This window comes from Gambusia affinis, linkage group LG15 (assembly GCF_019740435.1).
Source record: "Gambusia affinis linkage group LG15, SWU_Gaff_1.0, whole genome shotgun sequence".
NCBI classification, from domain to species: Eukaryota; Metazoa; Chordata; class Actinopteri; order Cyprinodontiformes; family Poeciliidae; genus Gambusia; species Gambusia affinis.
The window spans coordinates 22,756,772-22,783,615 of NC_057882.1; the positions used below are offsets into that span (position 1 = coordinate 22,756,772).

Here is a 26,844-nt window from a genome sequence, read left to right on the forward strand (position 1 = left end):
GAGCGCAGCCTTGTAATTTAGCGCACTGTGTTATTGTGGATTTTTAATTCCTCTGTAATTACCGGTTATGTTTGGAGGGGGGGACAATAAATCCGACACTTGGTTCGCCCGCTGCATTGCGATGGCATAATTGATGAGGTGCTCGCTGCGCTCTTGTTTATATAAAACAAGTGGTTATGTTCAACAGAACCATAAATTAAAAATAGTTTAAAACGAACATTGAGTTGTAAATTTAATGGAAACATTCAAGAATTTTATTATTTTTTCCAATGTGTTTGTATCGTTTATTTCGGCCTTTTTCTAAATCAAATTCTGATTATTATCGTTGTTAATAATAATAATAATAATAATAATAATAATAATAATAATAATAATAATAATAATAATAATAATAATAATAATAATAATAATAATAATAATCCTTAAATTCTTAAACTGAAATCAATCAGGCCTGGGGGAAATCTAAATCATGTTTCATTTGATGCGACAGATTTCCACGAGTGCTGCCACTCACCTTCTCTTTCTCGATGAAGTCTACGAAGTTGGTCCTCTCGATCTCCACCGGCTGGCCTTGTCGGTCGTACAGAGCCAGGACGAAGTGGAAGAAGTTGGACTTCCGCAGGTTGGAGGGCGGCTGCTTCTCAAAGTGAGCCCGGGCCAGACCCACTCCACTGCGGACACACAGGCAAGACAGAGGCGGGCGTTTTGTTTCGTTTGGTTGTTTTCCTTTTTAATGGCTAAAAAGATTACTGTGCAAAAGAATAAAAATGTAAAAGAAAAAAAAGAAGACAAAAATAATAGTAATAAATAAGAAACACCGAAAAATATTCCAAAGCAGCTGCTGTGCGTTTTAAAAATATATATATTGCCTAATTACTCACATTAGGCAATATGAGACATAAAAACTGGTCTCATAGGATTATGGGTATTATAATAAATGAATAAGTAAATAAAAAATTATCATATATATATATATATATATATATATATATATATATATATATATATATATATATATATATATATATATATATATATATATATATATATATATATATATATATATATATATATATATATATATCTATATATATATATACATACATACATGTATTAGACTTATGATATTTATGATTATGTTGTTTATGTATCCTGGTTCCATGATGATTTTACGCTCACTGGACATGAACTAGAAGTGCGTAAAAATCAACATTAGCACGTGTTGCCGCTGAGGGTTTAGAAAAGTGAGCCTGTGCTGTAGCTTAACGTCAATCTGGATAAGTATCTTCATCCCCAAAAGTGTCTCCGCTGTCTATAAATCCAGCAGCCTCTCTTCGGAGACTATCGTCACGGAGAAAGCATGCGTGGTTTCCATCTCTCCGGAGCCTGTCCTCGGACCGAGGTGTGGAAGCGCCCTCCCTCAGCGGGGCAGAGCTCACCTTTGAGCGGCCGTGTTGGCGTCCAGCACGCCGCCTCCCTGCATCCAGCTCCGGACGTTCATGCCTCCCAGCGGCTCTTCCTTCAGACTGCTGCCGCTTCTCTGGATGCTCTCCTGGATCCCGAACATGAACAAAACCTCCGAAAGCCCGTTCCTTATCCACCCCAGCTGCGCACTTGTTCTGCAGTGGATCCGTCACTCGGACAAAGTGGGTGCGCTCCCGGCTGCTCTTTATTCCCTTTGCCTCCTGTTCTGAGCAGGGATTTGGAAACTAAAGCTGAGCGCAAATCTTACAAGAATACTGAGATCCAACTTGTCCCAACATTTATAAAGAGGTATTAAATCGTTTCAAAGAATGGCGGGGATCGGATTGACCCGAAAGAAGTCAATCCAGGCTCGCAGAGATCCACAGTTAGAGCTGTCAGGGAGGAAGAAAAGGAGATCAGATGTCATCATTGTCTGACACTTCTTTCTTCATCTTTCAGTCTCTTCTTTCCTCTCTGCCTGCAGCTCTGCGGTCCGCGGGACGTGCCGTGGCGTGGGTGATGTCCGGATCAGGGCTTACTCCTGCGCTCTCGCAACTCCTCACTAGCTCTGAGGAAATCGCTCTGTGACTCTTCCCAAAGGACCCCTCTCTCTGAGAACCAAACAAGGGGGCGCTTCTACCGCCCCAGGAGAGAGAGAGAGAGAGAAAGAGAGAGAGCGAGAGAGAGAGAGAGAAAGAGAAAGAGAGAGAGGTGGGAGTGGAATAGAAAGGGAAGGGAATACCAGAGGAGGGGAACAGGAGGAGAGGAGACGCCCCCAAACAAAGACGAGAGTGGAGTCAAGTCTGCATCATGCAGCCACCCGGAGCCTCTGTCCTCCTCTAATGGCCAGAAACTCGGTCTTTAATCTGATAAAAAAAAAGAAAAAAAAAGTGGTTATGAAGTGAAACCATGCCCTCACCACAATCTCCAAAATTGCCCACACAACAATATTTTTTTCATCATAAGGGAGCTGTGTCTGCTGGAGCAAAGCAAAGACCTCAGCGACTCTTCAGGAGGGGGCATCTCCCATTCAGATATTAAATATCAATTCCCCTGGAATCTTTGCATTAATAAATACTGAATCTTACAACAAAATATAAGCAACCGAATGCAAGCAATGACCTTAATGAGAAGTTCAAACTCTTCTCAGTTGTTATTACAACTTGACAATATCTGAAAGTCTTTAATTAAGAAAGGAAATCTATCAAAAACTTTACACAGGACCTGAGAGATGCATTATCCTTTATGCTCTCATGTCTTTATTGGTACTCTGAATATATATGTTTTATTAGCATTGAGCATTTGCAATGTTAATATGAAACAAATTAACTGATATATCTGAACTCTTAGAGTTAGTAAGCACTCACCGCCACAAAGATGATCCTTACTGACTACTCATAATGTGTCAACCTCTAAGGTTGAAACTTGGATCTGGAAATGACATCACACCTAATTTAACAATATTCCAGCTGCAAGTTGGAAACTCATGGGAATTGGCAGTTGTTATGGTTACTTAGCAGGATAACGAGCGATAAACAATGTTTTCTTTCTCAACATTTCATGCACTGAAACACTGCAGTGTGTTGACAGACCTGATAAAATAAATTGTAATTAAATAATTGGTCACCACAGCTTTTGCCTCATGGTTGCTATGTTCCTATTGAGGTAATGGTTGATGACAAACGTTTAACTTTACCAGAGAAAATAAATAAAAAAGTCAAGGTACTGTGGGACTGTTTTTAAATGACTGTCATGGTGTGTCTTTGCTCTTAACATTTTCTGAGAAGGAACTAGAAAGTCCATCAGATTTTACCTGTCACCTAGAAAGTTTTTTTCTTCAAGTCACTTAGACATATAGATCTGACCAAAATTACCTCTTTGTCTATGACTTTCTGAAATAATAACTAAAAAGCTGCCTATTTTTATTTCACTCACGTTACACCACGTCTGCCTCTGATTGGTTCATCAGGCCTCTTGACGTCTCAATTCAGGAGGCAGTACTCTTTCAACTAACACCTTTTGTTACATCATATTTGTTTAAATTTATGTAAAATCAAGAGTTTTGCTTTGTTCCACACATTAAACTAGTGCTGCGAGTCATTTAGCGTGTCACATGGTTCTAAGTCGAAAGTGAGGAACAGCAACAAATGTCCATCAACTATCCCTTTATTTGGTGGAAATATTTGATGAAAACCACAAGTTAGTTCCTGAGAATAAGCAGCCTGAAGTATGTGAACTATGATACTCCTTCCAGTTAAGTCCTTAAAGCTTCTGGTGGCAAATGGTAATGGAGCATTAGTTGGTTCTGAGACTTTGAATTCATCCCTTTCTTTTTCTGTTCCCTCTCATACTAGCATCAGTTTGGCATAGCTCAAATTGAATCTGCAAAGTCGGTTTTATTAGACTTCTGAGAGATCAACAAATCCCTGAAAAATCTTAGAATTTGATAAGATTTTCACTGTTTAGTTATTTGGTCATAAACTTACTTATATCAGTATTTCTTCTTAGTAGAGCTTCAGTAGGTGTGGGAGAGAAATCTGCCTTCTTGCAAATAAAAAAAAGTACAACTCAAAACTTTCGCACAGCATTGGCAGTATATGCAGCAGATAATCATTTTCCAACTTTTCCACATTGCTTCACATGATGTTGTTCATTATTACCAAATTTTTGCATTAAAAAAAGAATCAATTATCTTACATATTACAAAATAAAATAAAAAAATTTACTAATTTGAATCTAAATCGCTATCATTAGAACATCAGTGAGTGCAGACGTTTGTGAAATTGAATCTGACTTTTATTTACATCAGTCGGTTACAGGCTCCATTATAAAAAGGCATTTTTTGTCATAGCGTCATATTCCTGCTCCCTATTGTCTTAGGCCTTGCCTCTTTGCAGCCCAGCGCCGCAAGACACACAAACAAAAGTGACAATAACAATAATTAGCTCAAAATAACAATGAGCGTAATTGAGGATAATTGCAACCAGATTTCCCCACTTTGTCTCTCCCTCCGGCACCATCTGTTATTTGAAACTATTTATCACCCTGCTAGGAGGAGGTGGAGGGGTGGGGGGTCAAAACAAAATACAAATATTAATAGATAATGCAGTGAAGTGTGTTAATACCAATAGTTTATTGATCTGCTAAAGGTCAGGAGGTCAAAAAAACCTGCTATTTATCTATATGTGAGAATGATTGGCAGAGAGAGAACTGGCACTCTTCCAGCTCTTATTCTCAAAAGGCTGCTGGAAAATGCTTTTGACCTTGATTAAGGAGGAGAAGAAGTCTTTTATGCTCTGGTTCTGCTTATGAAGTGACACAGAGAGGATAGTGGCACACAGAAATCCATAAAATCATACAATTGGAGGGAGATAAAATATGTGGTGCATAATTATGGCTTTGACATAAATTCCTAAAAGAGAAAAATATTTTTTCTGACTCTCAAATCAACTGCAGATAAATTTGATCTTAAATAAACGGCATGAATTACTCTGTAAATTTTGCACATAAATATCACATTCCTTACAAAAACTTTAAAAAATGCATTTAAAATATATTTAATATTTTATATGATAAGGCAATTTGTAATGATATATTGCTTACAAAATGTCTTTGAAGCCCTCCCAAGTAACTTTGAGAGAAATTTTGAAATTAAAAATCAAAACCTGGTCAATCAAATGATTATTAATTATAACCACACATTTAGATCTCTGTTATTCACAAATATAAAGAAATGCTTCAGAAATATGCATAGGAAAATCAGAAATCACTGATTCTCACTGAGTGCTTTGACTGAGCTGGTCTTCGGCTTGTGTTTGCGTCGCTTCAGCATAGTTTGTCCCATGAGTTTGTGCTCTGTCAGCATAAATGTGGCGCAACAGCACCACCGTGTGGCTGGTTAGTGCAATAGCAGGTCCAGTATGTAATTGTTCAAAGAAAACGGCGTTTTCTAGATCCAGTAGGTGACGACTTTTAATTTTGATGACCATACCGTACAAATGGGACCATTTAGCTTTAAATCACCGATTGTTGACCAAGTTGCAATAAAATTTTAAATGTTGAATGCCAATACATTGCTAAATGTCTTTTTTTTTTTTTTTTTTTTCCCCCACCAGGGGGTCCTTTTTGTGGGCTCTAGTGTCCCTTTTATCATAGTGGGCTGACAGGAAGGGGGAAGGAGATGGGGGAAGACATGCGGCAAATGTCGTCGGCTCCGGGAATTGAGCCCGCGATGGCCGCGTCGAGGACTGAGGGCCTCCAGGCGTGGGGCGCACTACCCTCTACGCCACCGGAGCACGCCCCACATTGCTAAATTTCTTACCATTCTTTGAACTGTATAGAATTTTTTGTCAGGTTATTTTATGTATTTAGTCTAGGACTGACAATTTAAGGGACATTCCAGTCTCTGTTTAAGCTCATCTGCATCAAATACATAGGTAATTCTGGAGAACATGATTGCATGCTCAGAAGGTAATTTGATTTAGTATTGTATAAGTAAAGACATATTCACATTCAAGCAAATTATTTAATATAGTAAATCAACGCAGTAAAGAGCAGAATGTTTTGCAGAGAATCGTTTATTTTATTTGACATTCAGTTTCTGTAAAATAACCAAGGCAACACCAGGCATCCAGTCTGAAAACCAGCTGTGGGACATTTTTAATTCAACACAAGAGCCAGGTTTTACAGAGCAGGTCCTACATTTGTAGGTTTTGAAACTAACCAGACAAAATAAAAAATGTAAATGAGGGCTCAGTTAGAGCAAGAAAACACCATTCTGCACTTTGAAGTATTAGCATTGAGCAGCTGTTTTAAAAATGCATTCACTAAATTTAACAGCATGCTTGTTTCAGTTATAGATCCAATTTCTATATTTGCATGTTTCTTATATTTCCATTTCAGACATAATCTTGGCTTTTAGAAGGCAACACTATTGTTTCTCTGATTAATGATGCTCTGAAAATCTTAAAGATATTCAGGCACATGAGGGAACATCTTTGAATCGTGTTTCAGGTACATGCTCTTAAAACAGTGTAAAAGAAATCAGAAATGCCAGAAAGGTCCACTTTTAGAATCTTTTTCTTTTTACAGCTGCTGAAGTTGAAATGTTGGCACATTTAATCTGCAGTTAATCCTGCAGCTGAAACAGAACTGCAAACAATGCACTGTTGTACTGGCCTTTAAGAGAATATGAATTTTAATGACCACACTGCTAACAGTCACTGAAGGAAGAATTTAGACAAAAACTGGAGCTAAATATTCATTTTAGAATATTTTTCAATTGATTTTCAACCAACAAACTGCTACTTTTAGCACTGTTTGGTGTACAAGGAAGAATTGTGCAAATATACACTGGACCAAAAGCTGACAAAAGTTCGTGCTAGTTAGCATTTAATACTGCAATGCAGATTCAAATACAGCTGCCAATGACAATTTTCACCTTCAAACATTGTATCATGCAGGTGATTCTTCTGCATGATACAGTCTCCAAAACCTTGTAATGCATAACTAATCTGTGTAGCCATTGAAGGGGCTTCATTTATAAATCAAGAGTAAAGAAACAAAGACAGTCCATAAGTCCACCTTTCAGAGAAAGATGCACACAATACATCAGTCAACATCTTATCCCTTAAAAAACAAAACAAAAAGATGCAGCATTGCAAAGGTCTGATCATACAATTATTATGTATTCATTTTCAGCCATGTAAGCAATGCTTCGTACAGTTAAAAAAAATAAAATCAGAGTAACAAGACCTTAAGAAATTGTGGTAATAAGCAATACTGTCAAAGGTTAAGTACCAGATCTCCTGTTTGTCAGCATCATGCTGATCCCACTCCTTACCAATAGAGGACACTGGAGCGATCACTTCAGCCTGAGGACGCGTCATGCACACAGGTGATGCAGTAACACTGACTGGTTTCTCACACCAGAAAAGTTTGCCTTCTTCACAGCTTCTGGGCAAAGCAAGAAGGAAGCCAGGAGGAAACCGAGCACTGGTCATATAAACAATACGGATACCGTCAAACAGAACAATATTTCTATACATTACACACACAGATTGGACTGTTTCCTCGTACACAAACGACAGAGGGCTTTTGGTAGCTGACAGCAACATGACAGCTTTAGAGCATTGCTAGTATAAATGAGTTTAGTGCAAATACAACCAAAAACATAAAAGAGGAGAAAAAGAAAAGAAAAAGATTGAAAAATGTCAGTAATAAGGTTAGAAACACTTAAGACAAAAACAAGTTCTGTGGCAGCGTGCAAGCTCTACATATAAGCGTGCATCAGAATCCCTAAACTTTTATTTTAGTCAAACACCCTTCATTACACATTTATTTTCTAAGCCCCAGAGCCAACTAGAGTGTGTGTTGAGCACAAATAAGGGCTGGTGAACAAAATTAAGAACTTAAATGGCTTAGTTTGCTGGTAGTAACCTCTCATGAAGTGACTGAGCTGCAGGGATACTGATTACCCTGATGGAGCGAAGTGATTGGTTCCTGCTAGGAACAGATTTCAGCTCTCATTAGCCTGTCAGGTAAAACATGCTTTATCAGCTGAGCTTTAAAGTAAATAAAAGCAGGAGCCCCCGTGTCAGCTACGTGGACCCACTGCCTTGCAGTTTAAGTATTCACACCCCAAAAACATTGCTAATTTTTCCCGTTCACATTGCAACCAGAAACTTAAAGGGATTTTATTGGGATTTTGCGCAACAAACCAACAGAAAGCTGTGAAGTGGGAGAAAATCCTAAATTAATTGTTCCATGTTTTACAAATGAAAAAGTGTGCAGTTGTATGTTAACCCCTTTACTCTGTTGCCCCAAACAATTCCTTCTACATATGAGGCTAACAGGAAATGAAAGAAGAGCTTCAGTCAGATGAAAACAAAATTGAACTTTTTGGCCTAGATGCAAAGTGCAACATAAGGTGGAAACTACATATCACCCAAAGCAAATCATCCCCATGGCAACACACTGTGTTAGCAGCTATAAGGATACATTTTATTAGCAGAAACAGGAAAGATGGTAAGAATTAAATGATGGCTGGGGGCAAACACAATATAACTCAGAAGTAAAACCTGGTAACTGCTGCACAATTCTGGAGCAAAAGGTTCACCTTCCAGCATAACAATGATTCTAAACATTCAGCCAGAGCTAAATCCAATTGGTATTCTATGGGAAAAGCTGAAAATCACGGTTGCAAACAAGAGTGGGGCAGAAATGTCAGTTGCTGGAGACATTACCCAGAAAGACCTGCAACTGTAACTGCAGCTGAAGGTGGAGCTCAGCTCCAGATGGCACTGGACAGATGCAAGATTTTAATACACTTCTGAAGTGTACTAGTTGGTGTTGATCTGTTGCATAAAATCCCAATGAAATACATCAAAGTGGTTGGAAGATGACAGAATGTGGGGGAAAAAATATCAAAGTATGAACACTTTTGCAAGGCACTGTAATTACCCAGAAATGTCAAAAATATTAACTTCCTACTTTTCTCCATCTCCACGGTGCATTGCACTGTCCACTAATATGATGTAAATTGACCTTAATAATAATAATACTATCAGCGATGCAAAACTTTGGCGAAGAGGAACAGAGATGCTTTTTGCTGGGACCAGCCATGCAAATTTGATTCAAATATTGAAGAGGTGTTATAGCAAAAGCTTTGACATACAAAATTAATTCGACATCCCATGTGAAACCACTGATTAGTTCACATGGAAACAAACGGCTTGACCACATCACAAGTCCTCTGCTTAGCACCAGGCTTCAGGTCATGTGACAGCCACAAGGAACAACATTCAGTATCTGTGAATTCTTTGTTTTTACCAATACTCACAACCACTGACTCCCAGACGTAAAAAAAATGTCTCAGAAAGAAAAGAAAAAAAAAAAAAAAACTTGTTTATGAAATGTTAAGACCGTCACAGTTTAAAATGTAACCATAAGTTATCCATTGTCATTCGTAGCTGTCTCGGCCTCTGATCACTTCTACATGTCATGGCACGTAAAGGACATTAGATAAACCTAACATGTACAGCGATGAGAGGAAGGCTGCACGCAAGAAGGCAGGGAGGACGAAACCACTACTGTGAGAAAGTCCAACAGTACGAATTTGCTGATGAAGAAATTAAATACAGAAAACCTATTATACTAAAGGATTTCACATTTTGTAAACAGGATGTAGAAGCTGAAACTGTTTCTGAGATGGATCACTGCAATACTCTTGAAAAAATTAAGTAAAAAAAAATAATACTCCCAGCATGAGTTAAAGGGGAGAGATTAAGGTAACAGTTTCAAGATAAAGTATCAAAATTTTGTCAAAATATATCTAACCAGTCATTTATATTTTAAGATCTGAATAATCAATACAGGCTTACAAACCAAGTTCATCTTCCTCTCAGAATCAGATATGCAGGGTTCCTAAGCAGTTTTTAGTTCAGAAGTTCATTCTTTTTAAAATTTGATCTTTGTCTTATCTTTAATCTATAAATTAGTGAGGGACATCATTATATATACATATTTAAAAATATATTTGAATGAAAATATTGTGTGATGTGTAGCAGTACAAAAGCACAACTTAAAGTATTGCTCTATAGTAACGCATTTGATTATAGGAAAGTCTACAGTAGCGTTTTTGTTTTTGGGTTAACACTAATGTTGTTAATGGCTGTGTGCATTAACAACATTTTTGCCAAAGCAACTTTAAATACCATCAGCTTTGAGAGTGTTGTGAGAAAAATACCCCTAAATATCAAAATAACATTTTCATGTAAGTCAGTGTCACTCATTCGTGGTACTAGTAAACTATTTCAATCTAAGGTTACATCAAATGTTTCTACAGCGGAAAAGGCTTTAAATAAACTGCAACCCAAATAATGGAAATTAGGAAGTAAATAGAGTAGAAGTGAACATTTTTTCTGGTGTTTTCTTAATCAATTTATGGTCCATAAACTCCCTGTATTTGCCCTATTATCTTTGTAACATTCAGATTATATTTGCATACACGCCCATATTTGCAAGATATTTACATTTCCAACTTGTGGTAGATGAAGAAATAGATGATGTTGTGTAAAATATTGTCAAAGGGGAAGTAAACTAAGAATCTGTTTGGGCCAGCTTTATTAGTTAGGATTAAAGCCTGGAAATAACATTTTCCAAAACCTTTTTTGTAATTGTTAGATAGATACAACTAGGTTACTGTAAAATTGTAAACTCAAATCCTAATTCAAACTCATATTAGGAACCCTGGATATGAGGAACAATAAAGGAAGTGGAGTGTTGGGATGCTGTTGCTAAGTGCATGCGTGTATGTTGCATGTGTGCGGCGATGGAGTTCTGGATGAGCATGAAGGAGGAGGAACTTCCTCAGAATGGCAGCTGGGCTGTGAGGGGCGGCCATGTTGAATCAGTGGATCTCATGGAGGTCAACAGGGGTCAGTATCTGTGAGGAGGAGGAGTGTCGGATGGAGGGGGAAACCGCGTGGGAGCGAAATCGAAGATTAGCGGGTCTGTCAGGCGTGTCAGAGGTAGAGCAGAAGGATGTAGATGGATGATCGGTTTGCAACTGGTTCTCCATGGAATCAGTCAGCGGTGAGGAAGAGGATGGCCTGACAAGGTGCAGAGGAGCAGAGTGCATGCAGGAGGGAGAGGAGGTCCCATCACCTCTCTCATCTTTCATATCATCAGAAGGAGAATCCTCCTCATTGCCAGCAGCGACTCCGTCCTGTCCAGCAGGGATTGGATCGGCATCTTGGTTGGGAACTCCACTGGCAGCTGATTGGCTCTTAAGCTGCGAGTGACAAAGAGGACAAGTCTCCTGGACGTACAGCCACTTCTTCAGACACCCAGCGTGGAAGAAATGGCTGCATGGAGTGATCACAGCACTGCTCATGTCCTGGAAGGAGAAAAGAATTAAGATTTACATTTGCTCTTGCTCATGTAGGTTTTTACTGGACAAGAATAGGACATAAAGACAACTCAATAACAAGCAAAAACCTAAAAATCTTTACTACAAATAAAGTATATCTTGGGAAAAAATATGATGAAAGAAGAAAAAGTATTTAAGTGTGGTAGCAAATTGTAACAAAAGTAACTTCCTGTCAATCAGCTTAATGTAATGTCAGAAAAAAACATGTTAGATTTATTTTTAAAAGCATGAACTATGATAAAAAAAACAAACAAACAAACAAAAAAAACAACAACAACATAGCTTCCAAATGTAATAACAGTAATTTTCAAGGGTAGAAGTAGGGCTGTACAGATAAATCAGCCAGCTGATAAATCAGTCCTGATTTTCTTAATTTTGAGAGATTGTTGATTAGCCGATACCCACATATGAAGCCAATTTTATCCACAGATCTTATCTACCCCAGCAAAGGTCTAGAAATGGACCACTGTCCTCTTTTTCTCATTTCAGACATAAAAAAAAGAGAACAAGAAAAAAAAAAAATCAGAATCGGCAGGTCAGGTTTTTTAAATATCGTAATTAGCAAAAACCGCAGTTGGTTCTCCCCTAGTTAAAAGCATAAGAATACACACTCTAAATATCTTACTAAATAAATCAAATCAATTAGTGATGAGTTTAATCATACAAAAGATAAAAACAAAAAAAACAGTCTCTTTATACACACTAAAGCCTCTGCGTACCTGGAAGCAGATAGCACAGATGTCGTTGTACTGCTCCAGCTGCACATCGGTTGCAGTTGGGAGGCTTTTGATCTTGTTTACAGCGTCTCTCCTGAGCAGGAAGCTCTGCCAGCCCAGCTGGGCTCGGAGCCAAACATTATAGTAGGAGTGGACCAGAATAATGGTGCTGCCCATCACACTCCACTCGCCAAATACAGTCTCTGATATGCCATAGCACACCACACACACTGCGACCTGGCAACAAAGAAGTTAATGAGAGTAAGAAAAAAACTCCACTGATTTTGAGTATTTATCTTTTTCTACTAAGAATTAAAATTGAAAAATGTAATTCATGTTCACTGATTATAAATCAATCTAGTTATAAATCAAAAAGAAAATGAAGAAATAAAATTATTCACAATTATGCACCAAAATACATCAGAACCAATCAAGAGAAAATTGATCTGAACTCATTCCACACAATTTCTCTAACATTGTGTTGTTTGCTTAGTAAAAAATGTCACAATTGATAAGTTTTGAGGAAACATTTACCAGAAACTCCAGCAATCTATAGGTCCCATTGACACAGTAAATAACTTCGTCCATGTTTTCCACGGGAGCTTTACGAAACTCCTCCACCATGAAGAGAACGTAGATCAGCAGCGTACCGAGAACCTGGTGGAGAAAGAACCGTTTTAGAGCAACTCAACTAACAAAGGATCAGAACAAGGTTTTTAAAGTTTCCTGAGGTAAATGTAGGACTTTTTAAACATTATTATTTACTTACATTTAAGAACTACAAAAAATAAATAAAAAAACTTCCTTACAAAAACATGTAAATAATGATAAACAGTTGAAAATGTAGCTTTAGACCTTCCATGTTTGGACATAGGGTAATATTAGAATATGATTTTCTAAATGAAGCTATGAGAACTTATTGGTTTCATAAAAGAAGTCTTTTTAATATCAGTGTGCTAATGATGTACCTGAAGTGAGGTAAGGATTGATGATGAGATGATGATGAGGAGCCAGAAGTCCATGTGGAAGAACTGACAGATCATATATGACATGTAAGCTGGAAAGATGAGCAAGAAGAGGCAAAGAGATACTGCGCGGAAGTGTTTCCACAAACTCCTACAAACAGAAAAAGCACAAATAGAACTCATAAACAGAATACAACTAAATGGCTTCTAAATTTATTTAAAAAAAAATAATAATAAAAAAGTGCATTAGGAGTTTGACCTACTTGTCTCTGGAGGCTCCCAGAGCCAAAACGATGGGGTCAGCGATCTCCAGCATGGACTGCAGAATGGAAGCTACAACAATGAAGAGGATGATGGAGAGGAGGAAGGCTCGGTGGATGACCTGCAGCTCTATCAAGCCGGTTTGCACAGCCAGGATAAGCAGTGTTATGCCTTCAGTCATTCCTCTGCACATGTGGGAGACAGATAAATTTGAAATTTGAGAACTATTTCGATATATACAGCCTCAAATAAACAAGTAAACACACTCACCTGTGCATGGCGTTGTCATTGACGAAGGCTCTGTAGCCCTGCAAGTAGAACTTGCAGAGCGTGAGAACTCCGAGCGCGATGAATGAGACGGTGAAAACCAGACCCAGCAGAGAGTATGGCGTACTACAACATTCTGCAATACTAAACATGTGGATGGAGAACAGGAAAGGACAAAAAGGGAGTTTAGAGAAACGGTAAATGTTGTACCAGTAAATCACATGGTGTCTATAAACGATATTTATGTTGCATAATGTTCAGGAAATAGAGATGCAACATGAAAATGGCTGATAACTGGATTTGGATCATTTTCAGCTTGAGCATTAATGTTTGCGTTGTATACTTTTTTCTATCGTTGTCCTGACCTAGAACAGGACAATGAAATTCTGATAAATGAAAAATTTTATATATTGTTTCCAAGCAGTAAATGTACCATACAGGGCACAGCCAGGTCACTCTGACAACACTTTATATTGTGGAAATAGTAACTGACTAAAGTTATCCATTTTCAGTACAAGTGATGTGTTTAAAATGAAACAAGATGAGGCAAAGACATACAAACATGGAAAAGAAGTATGGCCAACTAAGTCTAGGCATTTACCCAATTTTTATCATATATCATGATAAATTTCTTAAGAATTTTGATTTATTCCTTTCACAATAAATCCCAATTAATAATGTTTATAAAACATTGACATTATTGTCCATAATTTGTATTTTTACTATTTTCTCCACTGTTTGCTCTATGAGAGCAACAATGAATATTAATAAATTTGAAATATGATTAAATGCAGTTACTATATGCACTTTAATCATATAAATCCATCACAAATAGGTTTATGTTTCAAGAGCAGCAATTGTGCTTGTGGGGTTTGTAATTGCTGTGCTATGCAGTCACAGCCATATAATTACTGTACCTTAAAAAAAAGTGATAAATAGTTCTTATTGTCCCTAATAGTTATCACAATAGTAGCATTTTTGTGTTTTTATGATGTAAAGAACTTTGAACTGCCTTGCTGCTGAAATGTGCCACACAAAAAACTTGATTGATTGACCAAAAATATTAAATATGATAAAACTTTAAGTCCATATCACTCACTTCTATGACCAACAAGCTTTGGACGAACCCACAAGAATATTACTGATTCAACACCTTATAGGTACCAAATTACAATTTGAGCATTCCTTATACAAAGGAGCAAACAGAGTTTAAATGATGAGTTACACACAAACCCAGAAGGCCTTCACATTTTGACAAAAGGTACTGTGTTCTTACCTTGTAAGAAAGAGAAAGAGAAGCCTCTCCCTTGAGGTAGGCTGGTCTCTGGTGCTAAAGTAGGTGTAGATCTGAAGAGCGAACAGCACGAGCCAGAAACACATAAAGAGAACTGGAAGCACCAGCTGGTTCCACAGGGACATCCCTAAAGCTAGCAACCCGTACACCTCTACCACCTGGGACACAGAAGAACAGAAAACCAGGAGGAGAGAAGACGGTAATTAGGAGTATTATTCATCTTGGGAAAGAAGACACAATCCAGAACTAAAGCTTCATGGGGAAAACATGGGAATCTTCCAACATAAGGCCACATTAGTAATTTATTACCTGAGCGAGTTCCCTGTAGGCAGTCTTGGCCAGGTTATATGGTACTAGTAAATTAGAAGCTAGGAAGTAAATGACCTCCAGGCCTGTGAAGATCATTGAAAATCTATTGATGAAGATGATGGTCTCCAGAGGAACCAGACACAGCCTTGCCACCAGTGGGAGGAGGTGCGCAGAGAAAAGCCAGATCCTCTTGGTTTGCATCACACAGGAACACAGAGTGCACACCACAAGCTGACCTGAAAGACAAATGGACTGAAATGTAAAACATGGACTTAACTATACAAAAAACACAAAACTTTTTGTGTTTTTAAAAATTAACCAGTCATTCTTTAGAACAGTTATCAGTCCCAGATTGGTAAGAATAAGTTATTAATGAAACAAAGGTTGTAAGTAGAGAAAAATAAATGTATTTCCCCTCTCGGACATTTTGTCTTTTATAGCAGTTATTTTTGCCTTCTCAGGCATTTTCTGTGAGAACAGCACTTCATGAGGTCTATTTATAACCAAGGAGACCCCATTTCTTTTCACTTACAAGATGAACCAAGAAATTACAAGGCAGAAATACTGCAACATTTTGCGCTTTAATAAATTTACATGAAACATGTAATTCTAGTTTCATGCAGATGTGGTAGCTAGTATAGTATAGTATAGTATAGTATAGTTTACAGTACAGAGCTTTAACAACAATTCAGTAAAGATAGATGTTTTTAAGACAGCATTACATTTCAAAACAAGAGTTATAAAATAGCAAATTAAACACCAAACTGTACATATCAATATTTTGTAGGAAATAAACAGTATAACTACTCTTAGTACAGCTTTTCTGCGTACAATGGATCTAAAACAAGAATACACACACTTGTAAAAATGCCAGATTTTTGTTATGCAAAATTAAAAAGAAAGAAGAAAAATCGTAATAGATTATTTTAAAACTTTTCTCTTTATTGTGACATATTCTGCAAATTCCAATCTAAAACAACAAATTGGTTAGGTTTAAAAATGTAAACAATATTAGAAAACTGCAATACTGTGGTTGCATAAAGAGTATACAACCCTAAATGAATATGCTGAAGCAGCTTTTTGCTGAATTTTAGCATTTAGTCTCCTGTGGCAACAGACCAGGAGCATCCGACATCTTGAAACAGAAACATTTTCCCACTCTGCTTGACAAAGGTTTTCCACGTTTTCCACCATCATCATCCAGTGACCCCTGTTTTTTGTCTGATTTATTTCAGGACTGTGACTAAGTAACTCAAAAAACTCAAATGTCTTCTGATAAAATCTGTTTTTAGTTAATTTGGGTGCGGGTGTCGACTCAATATGATATGGAAGAATTTAATCCCTCTTTTTCTTCAGCTTTCAGCAAAAACCTGAAGGCTTTTTGTCAAATTGGACTGGCATTTTATTTTATTTACATGACAAATACAAGTTAAAAACAGTAATGACATTTTAGAGTAGATATTGAGTCTTATGGACAATAAAGTTTTTGCAGGAAAATATTAAGAGATGGAAAAAAAAAAGAGTTTGAAATTATTTTTCAGTCTTAATTCTGACAATCAAACTAACAAACTGGTATTTGCACAGGGGTGTGCACACTTGACATACACTGTGTGTGTGTTATATTATACCTATTAGTGCAGTGGTGAATCTATTCATGGAAAGCGGTTCCAGGTAGACGGGTCCTTCATAGCCTGAATCCAGTTCACTGCGAACATAATCCCTGACAAAAGAGGGTAAAATATGAGCACAGAGCTGTTATATAACACCAATTTACAGTGTAGTACCACCTCAAATAATCTTTACACAAACAAGAACAGGAAAGCAACATTTGTCATTGATAGGTTTTGAGATTGACATTTTTGCATATATTTAACATATATAAGGTAGATACAGTAATTTGGTAAGTATCTTTGGGCTCTGTGTTTTTTTTGGTCTTTTTTACTTTTACCCGAGATCAATTTTTCTCCTTTTATATTAAATGGATGAGCACGGGCAACAGCAGTAGCTTCAGACTGAGTTAAGACATAGTTTTTTTATGTTTTTATTTCAACTCCCATCATTATAAACTTGTTGCATTTGACCCAGAAGAAGCTGTGTTCATATCTGCAATGGAAGCATAAAGCTGACGTCACAGACTTAAACAATTACAACAACGGCTTTTGTTAAACATCTTCATCTTCTTACAAAATTTAAAGCCTCTTTGAAATGTCTTGCTTCAATCACAAAAACATTAATCAGTTCCAGTCAAGTTTATGATTTGTTTTCTTAAAGCACTGAATTTGGTACTAGTTTCTCCGTGTCTGCGATTGAGCTGCTTGCTGAAGCATGAGTAAGAGTGCAAAACAGAGGCGAGATGCAAAAAACTTTTTCCTGCTGCAATAAATAAAAAGGGACCGGTCCAGGGTGACCCCGCCTCTCGCCCGGAACATTAGCTGAAGATAGGCACCAGCACCCCTCCTGACCCCACTAGGGACAAGGATGTTAGAAAATGGATGGATGGATAGAAAAAAACAAAAAGGTAGAGCATAGAATCTCTCTCCTAGATGTGTTGTGGAAGAAGCAGCAGCTCTTGCGTGCAAAGTGGGTTGCAGGACTGCTTTGCTTTCTGCACCTCGCTGTACAGATCAATGGTTCCCACACGTTTCATCTCAAGATCAAATTAACACTGCAACCATTTTTGGACCCAACTATCAGTTGAGAATACAAAACTTAGTGGTGATTGTATAAAATTACAGTGGGTTCCTGGCCTCAACTCTTGGTAAACCAGTACAGAAAACAGAGAATCTCCTTAGACTGATACTGGTACTGGATCAAAAAAATGAAAAACTCAAAAGGTATCTACTTTCCGTATTAGGTGTCTAATTGGAAACATATTAGAAATTAATTTATGCTACAAAAGAGTGAGAAAGCAAGACATTCAACAAATCACAGGAAGGCTTGACGGAGAACAATAAAGTTTCTTCTTTTATTATTTTAGGCTTTAAACCTCTTTCTGTCAAGAATGATGTTTGACTTGGGTATATAAGTAATTCTTAAAGAGAAATACATTACTACTAATTTGATAGTCTCTCATCATGTTGAGAGAACACAATGGTTTGTGAGCACTTATACCTGGAAACTTGGTGACCAGCAAAAAGCAGCAGGGCCGTCAGAACATACAAGTAGAGCTTAACCAGGTGCTGACGAGGCAGAGTCAGAAGCACCAGGCTCAGGATGTAACCTGCAACAAAAACATCACAGAAAACACATTTTAAAGCACTTCCAGCATTTCTTAATAGTAGCCTTGTTTTGAGTCATAGAAATCAACAAATTGCGTTTATGACATTTTATGCAACTGCATGGAAACTTTGAACATCTCTGCAATAAACAACTTTATTATATTTCAGTCTACAATCTACAACATGTCCAGAAGCTCTTTCATGTAGAAACATTTGCTTTCACAGCCTTGCTCCCTCTGTATTCTGCGGGTCCAGTCATAGTGCTCATCAGCACATACCAAGGCTATTGGCTCATCAATACGCTGCAGCCAAGCTTGAGAAAAAAAAATGTAGCCATGAAAAGAAACAAGGAAAGAAAAGTTTACACTTTGCCAATTGGTTCTCTCTCAGCTGTGCAAACAGCTCTTTACTGTAACACAAAGCTTGTTCTGCTCTGGTCAATTTTTTGTCTTGAGTTTTGAGTTCACTTTTAAACCTAAAACTGACTTCTACTCAGCAACATTTAATCTTATTAAAAGTGAAGAGAAATTGTCCCACCCTTTGCTGCTCAAAGTGTTTTACTGGCAGTTTGAATTTCTATTTGTCCTTTATAAATATTTACAGAAGGAACTGAAAATGGAAAGTAGTAGAGATCCACAATCTACGATCAAATAATCAGCTATTACTGACAGTTCCTCGGACCCGACTTAAGAGGAAAGGAGATGGGGCTTTTTCTGTTGTTGCTCCTTTTCTATGGAACAATCTACCTTTCCAAATTAGATCTGCCCACAACCTGGATCATTTTGAATCGCTTCTCAAAACTTATTTTTATTCTTTGGCATTTATTTGAAGTAGTATTTTGATACTCTGTTTTATCAATTTGTGCTATTATCGTTCTTGTACAGCACTTTGGAGCATTTTTACACCTGTTTTTAAAGTGCTATATAAATAAATTTGACATTGACATCCAATACCAGGACTGCAACTCCAGCAATTTAGAAATTTGGAATTCAAGCACTTTTGTCTGACTCAGTGGTGAAACCACAAGTAGAAATGAGAAAAGGTTTTACCGGTGAGACCAACTGGGAATAAGACTTTCCATTCACTGTTGGTTTGAAGCCAGAACAGAGAGAACATGTTTTGACGGTTAAAAACCCCTCTCTCCAGCCCTAAACAATTGGAGCTTTAGTAATTGCTATAATGTATTTTGGTGGCATTTTAAGTAGAAGGAAGAATAGTTTAAAAGAAAAAAAAAGTTTAAAAGGTATGCATGCATAAGGAGTCACCCTTTTATTGTTTTACCCTTACATAAAGCCCAGTCCAACCAATATACCAACCAATATAGTCCAACTGTGCTTAATTTAATCTCAGTGAAAATAGCGGTGAAGGCTTCAGAGATCAGTCAGGAACAGCAAAAAGTTAAATTTTGTGAGAACTTTCAAGTTGCCAATTACAAAAAACCCAAATTAACTATTTTATGTTTTTGTGCCCACTATGTGAAAAAAAATATCTGTATAATGATACATTTTATGTGCGCGTGTGTGTGTTGCACCAACACTAACCTACGTAGTGCAGGTAGAGTGCCAGATATTTGTACTGAAACAGAGGATTGTTAGAAAGGCTGGTGCGCTGGATCTTCTGGAAGAAGGAGCTGACATCCCAGCGGTACAGGACGTCGAGCAGCATGATGCTGGGAACACGCAGACCCACGTTGAGAACCGCTTCTACTCGGTCCTTCACTGCCATGGCCTCAGGTGAAATGCTGATCGGCAGGCAGAATTGACCTCTAAGATGAGAAGTTGATAGTGGGTGCTCTGTAACGAAAGAGAAATAATGCAAGAGGAGAATAGAAATCCAATATGGCACAGTTAGACAAGATAAGGAGAAGAAATGGCAAAAAAAAAAAAAAGAAAGAAAATGAAAGGCACAGAGCAACAAAAGAGCAGGATTAATCAAGGTCACAGGGATCCAGAGAGCCATGGGGGAAGTGCAGAATGAATGAGGAGAAAAAAATAAAAGACACTCAACTCTGCTGCAGACAGTCTGGAAAAAAAAAGCCCTGCTTTATGAAGAACTATGCCTGCCACAATAAAAATTACAGAGGAATATTTTTAATATGTAATCATTTGTTTTCTAAAAAATATCAATATTAATTAAATGGATTCATTACAAGACTACTTAATTATTTAAAAAAACATAATAATATTATCAGAGTCTGAAATAGCCTACACAATAACAGGTGTGTTGTTTGCTTGTGGGACTTTGCAGACCTAAACAATCAATTTCAGAAAGGACTGCAATGAACTGGCAAATGAAAAATACGGAGCAAACAATACGATATAAACAATGCCTGAGTAGACATCAAAACAGTTTTTAAACAGCATGCAAAGGATCTGTAATTTCCATAAACCACTCTGGCTTTCCATCATTCAAATTTACTGTAGGCTGTTTCCGTCTCCTCCTCTATGCCTGGTTGATGTCAACAGAAGATAAGTTTGTTTTGTTCCTACTTTTGGTGTTAACGGTTTGCGCATTCATTTTATAGGACACTCAGGTGTATGGGAGGCCTCTTCTTATGCATCAAGACTACTTTCATCTTACGATAGACCTAACTCACTGTCGTAACCTTCTGTTTTCTGTGCCAGCCTTAACCGGAACTTATCTCTACTTTTGAACTTTTCCTCATCATAAAACAATGTTAAAATTCTGTTCACGATTGGACTCCCGCAACAGAACAAGAGTTAGTTTTCAGTCTTAAATCATAACAGCAAATTAAAACTACATCACAAACAGACAGCTAACTAAAACATGCACAGATGAGTGGAGGCTGCTGCCAGAATTTTAAAGGCAACTGATCAGTTCTCAGAAAAAAACATGAACTGAAATGAAAATGAAACACTTTTGTTCAGTCAGTCTTTTGATAAAAAAAAAATAGAGATAGTCAGTGTTGTTGTTTTTAGATTGTAAATATATAGCTTTCCTTGGTTGGAAAGTTTCCAACATTTAGCTTTCATTTTCAAATCTGGGACATTTTATAACAAAGATTGAAATTCCAAAACAAATAATGGAACAATATTTCTGCTGTGCATTTAGGCTTTTGTTTGCCATTTGCTCTCTGAGCAAGTCGGACTCATGTTACCGGTAAACGTGGCAGTCCACACATGGAGAAGACACATTTAGGAGAATTTTTTTTTTTTTTTTCTGTAATGCCTTCCATCTTTTGAGGCTGATCTGGATCAATTTTAAAACATGCTCCAAATATAAAACCAGCTTCCTGTGACTGTTCTTCATTCAGTTCTTCATGTATCCAGGCTATTTGCACAAATACCGTACAGACCAAAAGTTTGGACACACAGGTTTGTCCAAACTTTTGGTCTACACTGTATATATTGCAGGGTATATTCAATTGAATGAGTGAAAAATTAGTTTTCCCTTCCATTTTTTTAATCTTATCATCAATATGTGATGTGATCGCCAATAATCTGTTTAATCTGCTCAGAACTGATTAAAGCTTTTCCATGTGTGTTGCTCAATGTATGATTAGAATGAATTTGGTTGATTAAGCAATTTGACTATGTCCGCTTTCATGTCACAGGTGTCCATTAAATACACACTGTATTAGAAATTCAGTAAAAAGTTCTGCTTTTTTGTCATTCATGTCAGAAAGTGTAACTTATTTTTATAAAGATTCATTACAAAACTATTTCAAGCCTTTTTTCTAGCACTTTTTTGAAGACCAATGATAAAAACCCAAAATTTGATGTCTAATGATAAATAAACAAAAGGAAATGGGGGCGTGCTGTGGTGGTGCAGGGGGTTAGCATGTTTGGAGGCCTTAGTCCTCAACGCGGATGTCGCAGGTTCGACTCCCGGTCCCGACAACCTTTGCCGCATGTCTTCCGCCCTCTTTCCTGTCTGCCTACTGTCGCAAAAATACGAGCCACTAGCGCCGTAAAAACTCTTCGGAGAAAAAAAAAGAAGAAAGAAATAATATTTTAACCAGAAATGTTATGCCTCCGAAAATTATGTTCATTAATATGAACTCAATAAATGGTTAGAACTCCTTTTGCATAAATTACTATATCTCTGCAGCGTGGCATTGAGGAGAATAACCTTCCGGAGTCTCTCCTCATCCTCTGGACAACACTACTTAGATTTTCTATGGGGTTCAGGTCAAGCCTGGTTGCTTAGCCAAAAGGAACAGTAGCACCATGGTTACGGAACAAGCTTTTGGTACCTTTGGCAGTGTGGACAGGTGCCAAGTCCTGCTGGAAAATGAAATCAGCATCTCTACACAGCGTGTCAGCAGAATGAAACATGAAGTGCTCTAGAATTTCCTGGTAGACGGCTGCGTTGCCTCTGGACTCTAGAAAACTCAGTGGACCAGAATCAACAGATCACATAGCATTCAAAATGATCACCAACTGCAGAAACAGACACAGATTTTGTGCATCTCCATTCTTCTGCCACACTCTGGAAAACTGACTTGCAAATCAAATGAAGACTTAATGAGGATTTTGGACCACTGAGCGACACTTCAGTCCTTTTTCTCCTTTGCCCAGGTAAAACGCTTCTGACGTAATCTCTAGTTTAGAAATGACACAAGAAATACAGAGTTTGTAACCTCTGGTGTTGGATTCATCTGTGTGAAGTGGTTCTTGATGTGCTCAGCCTCAGTTTACTCCTTCTGAACTTCCCTTAAATTCTTGAATAGATTTTGCTATGAAATCATCTCAAGACTGCAGTTATTCATGCTGCAAGTTTACATACTGCACTTCTTCCTTTCACTCAACTTTCTATAAATATGCCATTAACATTTTCACAGTATTTTAATGTTCTGGGACACTGAAATTGGGGTTTTTATCACCTTAATCTTCAAAATATGTCTATGTAAAATGAATTGAGTGTTTCACCTTTTGACACGATTGACAAAAATATTGAATTTTTTCCACAATATTTTCCATGCACGTTTACAGTTTACTTATTTTTTTGCTGTACTTCTATACAGAGCAAAAAAGTTAAGGTGCAACATGTTCCCATGCTAAAGGCAAACAGACAGTTCCTCAAACCTGCTGACTGCAACATCATATGACTTCTGTTTGAACCCTACTCATAAAAACATTTCATTTAAGATGCCATTTTCCACATCTACAATTATTTCAATTGATGCTCAGTAGATCTCATATGCATCAGATTTATGCATTTAGCAAAACATAATTTGACACCCAAATATACTTGTGTTCTTAACCATTAATGCAGAGCTGCAAGACTTTTCTGGTGTTGTTCACATTTGTGAGAATCTCCATTGGTTAATACCCCTGCAGCATTGGGACAGGATGCTAAGAACTTACGTAACTGTATTCACTGGACAGAGACAGTTTTTCAGAATCCCATCTTATATAACAACACCACAGTGACTGTAACAATTTATCTGCCCCAATACATTCACTCCTGAAAAATATTAAACCCGGTTTCAACTATTTAAACATTTTAATGACATTAAAAACATAATTACCCAATTTATTTGTTTGCAAGTTAAAATAGCTAAATGTGTAGTTAAATGTAGCTAAATATTACGTACTTTGGGTATGTTTTTACTCAGACTAAAATTACAAAACTATTTTAATAGTAAAAGTAGAGCTGCACAATATATTGTTCTGCAATCATCATTGCAATATCAATGTTTGCAATATCGCTTCAGATTATGCATACCAATAAAATGTATGCCCACACCAGCTGCATACTTTCTGATTATATAAATATAATTTTTACACCTCTAGATAAAACCTGTATATGTGGAATATTAGATACACTTGTGGTTTTTGGAATAGAAAATAAAGAATAACTACTGTGACTCTCAATATAAAGTAGTGACCATCTTTTTACATATCATTTTAAAATGTTCAAAATAAATAAACATATAGATGCATAATGTTTTTTGTCATCCAGTTTTTGGTTAAAAGAGGGAGAAAATAAAATAAAAACAATAAATTATGCAAATGGAAATTATTGAGCTTGTTTTACTTTAATCATGCAATTAATTGATCAATTGCTTATTGCAACGGCCCTAGTTACTACACAGCAAGTCACAGTTTTTATACAAGAAAAGAACAAACCCTTTAAACCAGTAATCTACACACATCTCCACCTGTAGTGTTCCTCTTTTTTATGACACAATGTTGACATATTGTCATCTAGGAATCACAGTGTTTGGTAACACCTATGAAAATAAAGAAACACAAGATGCTAAAAGCAGCAACATCCAATCTTACTATGCTAAAAAAAAACATTGACGAGTTCAGAGAGAATTTTCTACCTGAAGTTAAAATCTTATAGATGACTGAGTGCTGCATTGACTGCTGTATGTGCAATGAACTCTAGTAACCCCTCCGTCTCGACGGAAACAAACCCCCTTAAGCTGCAAAAGAAAGAATGCAACACTTTGCTAACAAGATCCGTCCTTACGGGGCACTGCTACATGGAAAATACAAAGCAAATAAAAGCTACTTGGTAGACCAAGAAACCACAGACTTACAGTATAAACGGGAAAACAACAAGCAGTGACAGTATACATGAGTTGTGGAGGTGATGAGCAGCACCGAACAGAAAGCGGCGCAGTGCCAACAATTAAAGCCGACGTAGTCAGCTAGTGTTGCTGTCAGCTAGCCAGACTAACAACCAATTCGTCCACAAAGCCGCAGCTAATGACGCCCCACACGCCATTATTTATCACAAATACACCAGTGAAAGCCCACACAATGAAGCGTTTGGTAAATAGCGGAAGTACTCGTCAGATAGTCCAACTGAAGCGCAGTTAACAAGAAGCAGAATGGCAGAAACACTGTGCTCGTAGCTACGCGCTAAGCCAACATTTAACAAGGGGAAAAAATAGAACTTACGGTTCAAGGTCAATGTTCACAAGTATGAAAAACTGATTCTGGGTGGCTGGTTGGTCGTGTATCGACCATTTTAACTCGGCACCACCCGAGATAACGGTCCTCCAGATGGGTGTGCTTCACAGAGAGAAGACGCGGCCCATCCGTTCCTCTTTCCTGGCAGCCATTTACCACAGTACGGGGGGATGCACTGAGCATGCGCAGCATAGCCTGTCCCATTAAATCTCTTAGTATCATATTTGCGTTACAAAAAGTTTAATTAGTTTACTTACTAGAAGATGGTTTTTGCACATCAAAATGAATATTTTAGGGGCTTTTTTGGGGTTAATTTCATAAAAAAAAAGTTCTAAATTGTATTTATTTATACATAATTATTTTCAAGATGCTATATCAGCTCCCTTTCAGATTTATTCCGTTTTGCTTTTTCAGAATGGAATAGAATAGAAATAACATATTGTCCCTCAATGGGGACATTCAGGTGTACCAGCAGCAAAGTGACAAACAAGTTAAAGCACCAATTTATACACAAAAAATATTAACAGAAGTAAGAATAACATGCTGTGTAGTAAGGGCAAATTTACAGCAAAAGAAAATGTTCAGTTATTAAAAATAAGACACTGACTGAAAGGAATACGCAACTGAGATTTGCTTTTGTGCATAAACAACAACATATTATTTACAAGTGAAAGAAAACTATGCAACCAACAACAGAAATGTTATCTGAAATGTGGAAAAACTGCACAATACTTAGTTTAAATTTATTGGGAGCAGTCTTATGGTTCTAAAGTTTAATAGGTGCAGTGAGGAAGGACCAACACTAAAGCTCCTTTGTGCACATAAGATGCAGCAGTCTGTCACTGAAATGGCTCTCCAGTTCTGTAATGGATTGTGTGGGAAACATCGTCCAACAGTGATATAGCTAAAGCTCCTCAGTTTCCTGCTGTACCTTAGTCGATGGATAAGCCTAGGACTTTTGATTATCTTATTTAATTGCTTCCACCCAGTTGTTTGTCACATTTAAATGTTTCTGACAATCAAAGATAACACAAGTAAATACAAAACTTTCACTTGAAGATTTCATTTATAAAGAAAAATACTATAATGGAAAATACTATCTATACAAACTTTTCAGGGTTTTTTTTGTGTGTCTTTTTTGTAGGTGGACTTGGTTGTCCCATTGCATAACTCATGTGTGCTTGGTTTTAATTAACTGACTGATGAACATTCTTGTTCATGATTTTGAGCTAGAAAGTAGAATCCTTGGCTCCACCAGTAAGCCATAAAATTACCACATTTTTGACTGCTGGTATAATGAACCGATTCCTTCAATAATTATGTGATAACTATACACCAGACTTAAATGGTTAAAAAAGGGGATTGCACTAAAAAAAGGCATTGCTAAAGGGATTTTCACAGAAATTGTAAGAAAAGACAATGACAATGTGGGCTACAATGAATTCAAAACATAATCACATCTGAAATGTTTGGAAGGAACAGAGACAGAAACATAAACATAGAGTTAAAAGGATATTATTTGTTTAAAA

The 26,844-nt window shown here is 37.2% G+C and overlaps 2 protein-coding genes across 3 annotated transcripts in view; both read right to left on the minus strand.

Annotated features, from left to right (window-relative positions):
• Positions 1–2,120, minus strand: part of LOC122844568 (transcription factor COE1-A-like) — a 99,626-nt gene extending 97,506 nt beyond the window's left edge. For both annotated transcript variants that reach the window (XM_044140161.1, XM_044140160.1), the window contains exons 1-2: positions 1,440–2,120; positions 515–671 (exon numbers count right to left, since the gene is read on the minus strand). In XM_044140161.1, coding sequence (XP_043996096.1) covers positions 515–671; positions 1,440–1,567 — 285 coding nt within the window. In that variant the 5' untranslated portion in view covers positions 1,568–2,120. The remainder of the gene's footprint in view (positions 1–514; positions 672–1,439) is intronic.
• A 3,903-nt stretch (positions 2,121–6,023) lies between these two features.
• Positions 6,024–25,493, minus strand: LOC122844569 (RING finger protein 145-like). Its single transcript, XM_044140162.1, has 12 exons — positions 25,304–25,493; positions 19,967–20,218; positions 18,319–18,427; positions 16,836–16,927; positions 15,208–15,443; positions 14,881–15,056; positions 13,608–13,748; positions 13,340–13,522; positions 13,080–13,227; positions 12,646–12,768; positions 12,115–12,348; positions 6,024–11,362 (listed from the first exon to the last, which is right to left on the minus strand). The coding sequence occupies exons 2-12, from the start codon at positions 20,148–20,150 to the stop codon at positions 10,874–10,876; spliced, it is 2,115 nt and encodes a 704-aa protein (XP_043996097.1). The 5' UTR covers positions 20,151–20,218; positions 25,304–25,493; the 3' UTR covers positions 6,024–10,873.
• Positions 25,494–26,844: the final 1,351 nt, after the last annotated feature.